General features: G+C 53.2%; 5 protein-coding genes across 5 annotated transcripts; 4 read left to right on the top strand and 1 right to left on the bottom strand.

Moving 5' to 3' along the window:
• Nucleotides 1-311: 311 nt before the first annotated feature.
• On the top strand, nucleotides 312-1,784 carry K489DRAFT_328949 (DDE-domain-containing protein; the record flags this gene model as incomplete). The annotated part of the gene is made up of 3 exons (XM_033602097.1): nucleotides 312-824; nucleotides 921-1,206; nucleotides 1,246-1,784. Coding segments are annotated over 3 exons (1,338 nt in total), but the record flags the coding sequence as incomplete, so codon positions are not given.
• Nucleotides 1,785-1,924: 140 nt separating this feature from the next.
• Nucleotides 1,925-2,372, top strand: K489DRAFT_385622 (uncharacterized protein). The gene is made up of 2 exons (XM_033606145.1): nucleotides 1,925-2,269; nucleotides 2,324-2,372. Exon 1 carries the CDS (start codon nucleotides 2,039-2,041, stop codon nucleotides 2,213-2,215), a length of 177 nt encoding a protein of 58 aa, XP_033454739.1. The 5' UTR covers nucleotides 1,925-2,038; the 3' UTR covers nucleotides 2,216-2,269; nucleotides 2,324-2,372.
• Nucleotides 2,373-2,799: 427 nt separating this feature from the next.
• Nucleotides 2,800-3,693, bottom strand: K489DRAFT_328943 (uncharacterized protein; the record flags this gene model as incomplete). The annotated part of the gene is made up of 1 exon (XM_033602095.1): nucleotides 2,800-3,693. The coding sequence occupies one exon, from the start codon at nucleotides 3,691-3,693 to the stop codon at nucleotides 2,800-2,802; it is 894 nt and encodes a 297-aa protein (XP_033454738.1).
• A 1,355-nt stretch (nucleotides 3,694-5,048) lies between these two features.
• Nucleotides 5,049-8,305, top strand: K489DRAFT_328947 (purine and uridine phosphorylase; the record flags this gene model as incomplete). The annotated part of the gene is made up of 4 exons (XM_033602096.1): nucleotides 5,049-5,121; nucleotides 5,186-5,580; nucleotides 5,633-5,917; nucleotides 7,352-8,305. Coding segments are annotated over 4 exons (1,707 nt in total), but the record flags the coding sequence as incomplete, so codon positions are not given.
• A 163-nt stretch (nucleotides 8,306-8,468) lies between these two features.
• Nucleotides 8,469-9,397, top strand: K489DRAFT_309231 (uncharacterized protein; the record flags this gene model as incomplete). The annotated part of the gene is made up of 1 exon (XM_033600633.1): nucleotides 8,469-9,397. A coding segment is annotated over one exon (929 nt), but the record flags the coding sequence as incomplete, so codon positions are not given.

Here is a 9,397-nt window from a genome sequence, read left to right as displayed (position 1 = left end):
TTCACCTCCACCTGAAGCTGCAGTATTCCCAAAACATCACCTTCGCTGTGTAGTTCGACGAAATCACCGATCGAGCGACACAGGTTTTTGATGAATTCCGCGCGAGCAGTGTCGTCACCTCGCTGCGACAAGCAGCAGAGAGTGGCAATGTGCCCCGCACAACGCTTCAGCTTCGTGCACGTGGCCGTCGATCACTTCTCGAGAAGACTCAAAGTCAGCAGTATTTACGACCTTCCGAGGAGACTGCTTTGGTGCGATTCCTGCTACACCAGGATGCGCTCGGCCAACCGGTCCGCGTGAAGCACGTCCGCTCGATTGCCTTCAGTCTAGCATGCTCACGTGTTGTCGCGGAAAGACTGAGCAAGCCTCCGGGCAAGAACTGGTCGCAATCCTTCTGCAAGCGGTACTCTAACATCTTGAAGGCTGGCAAGAGCAGCGCGATGGACTGGAACCGCTTTGACATCTATGAGAAAGTGGTGAAATGGTTTGACGTGATCGCCGGTGTGCTACAGGACCCGGAAGTCCTACCGGAGAACGTGTATAACATGGACGAGATGGGTGTAATGCTGTCAAAGCGGAATTCTGTGAGAGTCATCATGGATAGAACGAACCAGCACGGCTGTCGAGTCGCACGTGTGAAGCGGACGACCGTAACAGCAGTCGAATGTGTGAGTGCTGACGGGCGATATCTACATCCTATGATTATCTGGCCCGCGGCCACCCACCGAGCGAATTGGGTCACTCATCCTACGCCTGGATTGCATTATGCCTACTCCGACAGCGGATGTACAGACTCATATCTCAGCCTGCAGTGGCTTCGTCTTGTATTCGAGCCGCAGACGAGAGACCGAGCGGGGCAGCGACCACGTGTGTTGATCTGCGACGGCTTTGGCACCCATGAAACCCTCGAGATCCTCGAGTTCGCTCTTCGGCACCAGATCGTACTTTGTCGCTTGCCGTCCCACTCGTCCCATAAACTGCAACCGTGTGATATCTCCATCTTCGGTCCCCTCAAAGCGGCATATCGTGATCAGGTCGAACGGCTTGAGCGAGGCGGTGTAGGAACGATCGGCAAAGAACACTTTGCCATGTTGTATTGTCATGCGCGTCAGATCGCGTTCACGCCCCGAAACATCCGCGCAGGATGGGCGAAGGCAGGTCTATTCCCATTCTGTCCCGAAAGAGTGCTTCGTGATCTGCCGCGCAGTGCTGCGCCTCCTACCATAGCAGAATCGGTCCATGGAGATCCGGTGGGCCAGCAGGATGCCAACATACGAACGCGGCCAATACCAAGCGTTCCATCCACTCCGATGATACCTGTGACACCAGTGACTCCGGTGGATCTTGCAGGCATACTTACCTTGCACGACGTGATCCGGCGTGATACACAGGGTTTAGACAGCGGCTCCCAGCGCCGCTTGCAGAAGTATGTACAGAAATTAGCAAAAGCAGCCGAGACTTCATTCGGCGAGCACATACTGCTCGAGCGGCGCAACGAGTTTCTGCAAAAGTCGAACAGCGAAGCTCGGGTACGACGCTCAACGAGATCCAAAGTCATCGGGACAGCGAGAGTGATGAGCTATAAGGATCTGGAGAAAGCAAGAGATGGGCGGGCACTTCGAGACGCGAGGCCAATCGCAAAGCGCAGATCGAGAACTCAGGCGGTAGACCGCAATGCCACTAACGAAACCTCGGATGTGGTGCCGACTAGTACTGACTCACTAAGGGTACAAAGAAGATACACAGAATTGCACACTCAAGGAATACCGACCACCAATAGCTAGAATGTGGTAATTTATTCGACAATTCGTGCACTAGTTACGCTTGGCAAACTCACAACCCCTAAATTTATACTTCACCACGTGCTCCTAGCGATGTAATGTAGCGAGCAGAGACACAATACTTCACTCGTTGGAATATCTTTGTTTGTAATTACTTCAGCTTTCTCTAGCTCTGATATGATCTGTATTCTTCTAAGTACCTGATCTCCGCTCACTCTCGTCTCGTCATATGGGCGCTATCGTAAACGTGAGACAGTATGTGCTTTATCTCATGGCCACGCGGTAGTGTGTTGACGAGGCACGAGGTATGGCGACGGTGCATGCGTATGGTGACTAGGGTTGAAGACTTGAAGATCGACCTCGATAAGCTCAACCCTACAATCTGGATGTCCGACTCGTGCCCGCCTGTTCCATTCTTCGGCGTGTTCGCCTAATGCATCATGCGGGAGAACACGCTGTCGTCTTCAAGACATGCCCATCAGAAAGTTATGTCGACGTCGTCAGTCAGCCCATTTTCGCCGTGCGATTGCTTCACAACGTACTCATTGCTTCGACGTCGGCGCTGAAGGATTTCTCTGGAAAGCGCGGCTAGGGTTGCGATAATGATCAGAATGCTTGCCGCCATGTTGAGGCTCTGGTTAAGCACCTCCATTTCTGACAAGGTTGCGTAGGTGAGGTCCGCGAAAATGTGTAATGAGTCAGCATAGTGGTGCACAAAACGCTCGCAAAATTCCCCGCCTTCCTCAACCAGTAACTTAGTATGAACTCAGTAATATAGTCTCCGCAACAAGCGTACCCGCAAAGACGGGCGAAATCATCGATATCAATGCCCGACCACGTGTCCACAACCCAAACCCTCATTTTTCCACCACTTTCTACCAATCTGTCCACCACGTCGAGTTCAACACACGATATCTCAACAACCACTGGATGAAATCAATATATTCTGCGATAGAAATGAAGCTATTGAATAGTTCTATAACATATTGCGACATGGTAATTTACCTATGGCTAGTCGTTATGTTCTTTTTTCGCGAAGGTAAGCTGACAGACACTTCTTATCAGAGATGAATTGGCCCTTTGCCTCGATTACTGCTCTCAACCTCTCAGGCATAGAGTCGATCCAGGCATTAATCGAGTCCTGTGACAGAGCCTGCCAGGCCTCAACAGCTAATTCGAATAGATCCGCCGTCGTCCTCCTGCTATGCTTTTTCACATAGTGCTTAAGAGGCTGCCAGCAGTTCTCAATAGATGCTAGCTCTGGAGATCCAGCACAGTTGAAGAACCACGTAAGGCCTATAGCCGTCTTGAACCTCTTCATAGGGTCGTTATGTGCTCCATAGCCAGAGTCACTATCTTCTTCGAGCACGAAATCGTGGCCGGCCTCAATCCATAGCTTAACGTACTTCTCGAGGATGCCCTTATACACCTCTAGAGTCATCTTGCCATTGCGAGTAGTAGGTATCTTATATTGTACCAATTCGCTCTTGAAGTTGTATCCAACTGCAGCCCAGCAGTGAGCATTCTCATTCTCCAACTCGTCGTCTAACTTCAGGAGCTCCTTATCAACCCTCTGGATACAATCAGGGTGGTCCCTCTGGCCTTCGGCTCTAAAGATATACTCTGATTGCTGAGGTTGATATCCGAAGTGAACCTCATCGCTGAATCTAACCCTCCTCCAGTGCTCCTTTGTTGGGTACTCCTTTAGCATATACTCGGCGTACTCAACCCTGAGAGCAGCCAGACTGTCATTGATGAATGGCTTCTGTGCGGCTTTTCTTCTATAAATGCCATGCTTCTTCAGTGCTTTAGAGATAGTATTTGGATGAGCATTTACATCAACATCCATCATTACTTCACCGTGAGATCGAGCATGGCCTTCGAAGCCATTATGATTGATTGAATCGACCATAGCCTGCTCTTGAATACCGTCAATCTTGGGGTCTCTATGGCTCCGAGGGTCGGTGCCAGGGGCATATGAGCGTCGATCTCTAAAATCGCCATGCTTGTGCTGCTTTTTGACGGCCCTAGCCTGCCAGGCAGTAATGCTACAGATATCTGAGAGTTCTTTTTGACTTGGCTGCTTGTTCTTAAGGTGTAGAAAGGCGTCAATTACACCGTGTGCTCTGTTCTTTCGTGGTGTGTTGAGGTGAGCCGTCTGCTGTTGCTTCCTCGGCACTTTCGGCTTTTTCGACTTTGGCATCGTCGCAATATCCACGCTCTCAGCTTCACGAAATAGTAGCACCACCACAACACGTCATATTGATACACCGTTATAAACACTTCAAGATCAAGTTGTCACGATCATAAATATCCACAAATCATTAAAAAAGGGGAAGTATTGATGGAGTTATGACGCGTTGAAGTCTCGGGGGTGGATTGCGGCGAGATATGAGGGTTTGGGCTGTGATCAGGTGCCGACACGTCTCTCGCCGGCCTTTTCCACAAAGCCATGCATCAGCCGATCTATTGGTTCCGAGTTGGCGCTAACCGCAGCCGCTTGGGCAAACACTGGCCTCTCGTTGAATCCACCAGAAACTCGAATTGGTCCGATTGCAGGATCCTCCATTAGTCAGCTGCAGCACGTGCCGTTGACGAAAACGTTTGATTGTTGTGGAAGCTGACCAATATTTGCGTCGTCGCACGGTGTGGCTTACCCTATCTGATGGTCACACCACCGAAGAGCAGGATATATTGGAGACCAATTCTGCATGGAGTCAGAGTAATGACATCGAAACACAGATCACGGGTGCGCCTTGCATGTCTGCCTGGAGGCGGCCCCGCACGGCACTTTCCAGCGGGGCGTCCTTAGAAGAATGTACGGACATCAGAAAGCTCAAATAAGAGAATGATGCCCTATTCAGTCGTATGCTATAGATTCGAACATCGCCATGGACGGATATTGTGTCACTCAGATTGGTGTGTCATAACATAGATCGACTGCCTCTGTTCATCTTATCCACTGACATTGGAAGCTAGACCTCGGAGTACCACATGGCCATGTGTCTAGACAGATGCTATGGTCCGAATGGCTAGCAATCGACATCTCACAAGCAAATGCGCGATAAGCTCATCCAGTTACAGGTCTCTGATGCAGCTAAAGACCAGGTCGTGTATGTTCTCGACGATGAGACCCGTCGATGTTGGCTGTTCAGCGACTAAGACAACGTTAGATTTGCCACGACCACATCGCTGCTTGATCTGCCCCTCGTTGTGCAGGAGAATGTTCTACGCAAGCTAGACCTCCCGAGGTATCTGCTGGAGCAGATATACTTAGAGTCGAATGGCTTCGCCGGGCATCATGTCCGGCACGATAGAAGGGAGCAGCCACACTCATACAGTGAGCATCTACACCGGTCACAACCCCCGTCATGTGAGAACACAACATAACATTTCCCCATCAGCGCACTGGTGTCGATTTATTGTTAAACAGACATTCGAAAATCTGACGCCGAAGAAGATCTTCACCCCCTATGTCCCGCGGAGCGATGAAAAGGGCGGTGACACCAGCGCTCACCGGGGTCTGCACGGACCGCATACCATACAGCACGGATGGGAATGGCACGAAATGTGGTTCTTCACGCGTTGGGAGGCATCGGGCGCGAGGACGTGCGTGTGTTTCGATCTGCCGTCCCGCACGCTCGGCTACATCAAAGCACGACTGGCCGACTCGGACGCACAGGACCTGCGACACTGTAGTTCTCCGTATTCCATTCTTGCCATCGCCGTGGAAGGTGTCGCCCGGTCGTATGACGACTCCGTCTGGTCGATCCGGAACCAGATCAGTCGCCGCGAGGCTGTATGTCATTTATGATGAACAATTGGTGTGCTCAACAAGCTGATCACAGCAGAGGAGAGCCCACGAAGTCGTTGACTACGCCGTCCTGCACGAGATTGCGCGACACAGCACGCATGTCGCTGAATCACTGACAGTAGCGACACGAACCGTTGATACGATCTGCGCTCAGTACTCACGGTCACGCTCCTTCCTCAACAGTCTCAGCAGTGACAGCGGGAAAGCGTTTGAAGCCTGGGACGACATCGGCGACAAGCTTTCGTTCCAGCTCCGAGTCCTGCAGGGACTGACTGATCGCTCCTTTGCGACGGACACTCGCATACAGAACGAAATCACCTTGGTGAGTATCGATGTCCATCTCGCTTCAGAACTGCATCACTAACGGCATCAGGCATTCCATGTGGCGACGCAGAGTGACACCAAGATACATGTGCAGATCGGCAGCGATGCCGCCAAGGAAGCTGCGGCGATGAGGGCCATTGCGGTAGTGACGATGACATTTCTGCCGGCAACTTTCGTTTCTGTAAGTATGCGAGACTGACTCTATGATGCCTGGCGTGTAAGCTGACCATGCTCGAAATGATAGACACTGTTTGGAATGGGGTTCTTCACAACCCAACCCTCGGGCGACGGGACGAACGGGACACTCATCCTCTCGTCAGACTTTTGGATCTTCTGGGCGGTGTCTGTGCCTCTGACTGTGATCACGCTTATATCGTGGTGGTGGTGGCATCGGCGTCGTCTGCGTGTCGAGGGCGATCAGACGAACGAAAGAGTGTTACTGCGGGAAGTGTAGAAGTGTACTGTTATTACTGACACTGATTCTTTATTTGACTTTAACTAGATTGAGCATGTGATGAAGCGCGATAGTGATCTGAGATGAATTAAGTCCCTGGCTGCGGCATCACGACCAATTTAGAGGCCAATACATGACACCCGCACGTCATCATGTTCTATTAAATACTCCGTTGTTCTGTGTAGCTCACCATAAATAACAGCATCGCTGTTGTGCTCTTGCGACTGCAACCCGCCGAAGCTCTAAATCTTTGTTTGGCTGTGCGGCCCGGAGCAACAGAGCACACCACATTGACGATACGGTGTACGCCCCGAAAAAAAATGCAAACACCCGCTAAATCCCGGCTTCGTCTTCGTAACCACGTCCTGCCAACGGCAAGCGATATCTAATACGTCTCTCTCGGGATGGAAGTTCATCAAAAACCTGTGTCGCTCGATCGGTGATTTCGTCGAACTACACAGCGAAGGTGATGTTTTGGGAATACTGCAGCTTCAGGTGGAGGTGAAGTGACGCGATCAAACTCCAGCCGATTCACATGCGCATCGAGCCGCAGGTCGTGGTGGCGGCCGTGTCCGCTGTATAAGCGCCGGGCCTCGCACACCCCCGCTGGTGCGGCCTCTTTGGGCAATGTACGCCCTGCATTTCGTCGCCGGATGTGCTATCTGCTACGAACGATCTATCTAGAGCGCCTGTGGCATGAAGGTCGCGTTCGAATCGCGACTTCTGGCGAGGCTGTGCCAGCGCCACGCATGCAGCCCCACACCGGTGTGCCACTCCTGTATGCAGTGTCTCGCCCTTGCGGCACAGCGCAGCGTGTGCAGCTGCGGCTCTTCTTCTTAGGCCACTTGCGAGCAGCTCTGGTCATCTCTCAGACGCTGACTACGACATGACTGCTCATCGTCCTCAACTATTGCGCACCTCCTCTCCTTACTATCTGTGAACATCGTCATGGCACCAAACGCCGTCCGCGGCCGCGAGGCGTACACCGTCGGCATCGTTTGCGCGCTGGCGATCGAGAAAGCGGCAGCCATTGCCATGCTGGACGACAAGCACGAACGCCTGCCGTCTGCTCCAGGCGACGAGAACGACTATACTTTCGGAACGATCGGTGCGCACGGGGTGGTCATCGCTTGCCTCCCGGCGGGCACGACTGGCACCGTGTCTGCGGCGGTGGTGGCCCGCGACATGACCCGCAGCTTTCCAATCCGCATCGGCTTGATGGTGGGCATCGCGGGCGGGGTGTGGAGCGAAGAGGTGGACGTGCGGCTCGGGGATGTGGTGGTAAGCCAGCCGAACGGCCAGCATGGCGGAGTGGTGCAGTGGGACTTCGGCAAGACTGAGGCTGGTGGGGTGTTTCGACGGACGGGGACGCTGAACAAGCCCCCGCGGGAGCTCCTGAGCGCTGTGCAAGGCCTGAAAGCGGAACACCTGCTGCGACGCCATAAACTAGAGCAGCACTTGGCGAAGATGCTGTCCGAATACCCAGCGATGGAGGAGGAGGGGTTCATCCGCCCTGGCAACGGCCGCGACGAGCTCTTCGACGCTGACTACGATCACGAAAGCGGCAACACATGCACGAACTGCGCCCGTTCGCGCGTGGTACAGCGGGATGAACGCCTGCACCACCGACCGCGCGTGCATTACGGCAATATCGCCTCGGGCAACGAAGTGATGAAGGATGGGCGCACGCGTGATCGGATCGCGCAGCAGGAGGGCGTGATATGCTTCGAGATGGAAGCAGCTGGCTTGATGGACTCGTTTCCGTGTATCGTGATCCGCGGCGTGTGCGATTATGCGGACTCGCATAAGAACAAGCGGTGGCAGCCGTACGCGGCCGCGACGGCAGCAGCGTATGCACGAGAGTTTCTGCTATGGATGCCTGCGACCGAGGTCGCCAAGATACGGCCTGCCCTCGAAGCGACAGGTGCGTAGGTTGATGGGATGAATGACGATACTTGTAAACATGCTGATTAGAGATGCCAATTCCATAAGTGCAGTGTATATTCCATTCCCTAAGAACGATCAATTCATCGGCCGACAACGTGCTCTCGAGACACTCCATCAGAAGATCTTCATAGCTCGAGACTGCCAAAGGCTAGCGGTGGTCGGCCTAGGCGGTATCGGAAAGACGCAAGTCGTGCTGAGCTTTGCGTATGCCGTAAAGGAACAGCAACGCGATGTGTCGATCTTCTGGGTGCCTGCAGTAAGCGCAGAGACTTTCGAGCGGGCGATGGGAGAGATCGCAAAGGCGCTTGGGATACGAACAGCAGCAGACAAGAGTGAAGAGGTCAAAGAAGTTGTGAAGGCATACCTAAGCGGAGCGCAGGCAGGCAAGTGGCTGCTAATCGTCGACAATGCTGATGACATGCGTGTCGTGGAAGAGCTGCTGCCGTACCTGCCGCACAGTGCTGCTGGGTCGGTAATCTTCACGACGCGGACGACAGCGGTCGCGCAGCAGCTGGTCGGTAGCAACACAATTGAGCTAGTCAAATTGCAGCCGGACGAAGCAATCCAACTGCTGACGCACGCATTGAAGCACAAGGAGGTCTTGCAGGGGACAAGCGCAGTGACCGATTTCTTCGAAGAGCTGGACTATCTTCCTCTAGCAATCACGCAAGCAGCGGCATACATCAACATCAACACCAACATGTCGATCGCCGAATATTTGAGACTGATTCGGGGCACCGACGACGACAAAGTACATCTGCTGAGCAAGGAGATCCGCGACCACACGCGCTACGAACAATCGAGCAACGCGGTTGCACGGACATTGATATTGTCCTTTGAGCAGGTTCAAGAACGAGACTCGGCAGCGGCGGACCTTTTGCGGTTCATAGCATGCATTGAATGGAAAGACATCCCCCACTCGATTCTTCCTGTAATACGACCCGAGGCGCGAATGCTCGAAGCGATCGGTACACTCTGTTCATATGCATTTGTCAGCAAGCGGACGGATGGGATGGCGTACGAAATGCACCGGCTCGTCCATCTAGCAAGCTGGTTATGGCTGCGCGAAATGGGCCA

The sequence above is a fragment of the Dissoconium aciculare genome (genome assembly GCF_010015565.1).
Source record: "Dissoconium aciculare CBS 342.82 unplaced genomic scaffold K489scaffold_38, whole genome shotgun sequence".
Classification (NCBI taxonomy): domain Eukaryota; kingdom Fungi; phylum Ascomycota; class Dothideomycetes; order Mycosphaerellales; family Dissoconiaceae; genus Dissoconium; species Dissoconium aciculare.
The sequence above is the reverse complement of the archived record's forward strand: the minus strand, read 5'-3'. Positions and strand labels throughout refer to the sequence as shown.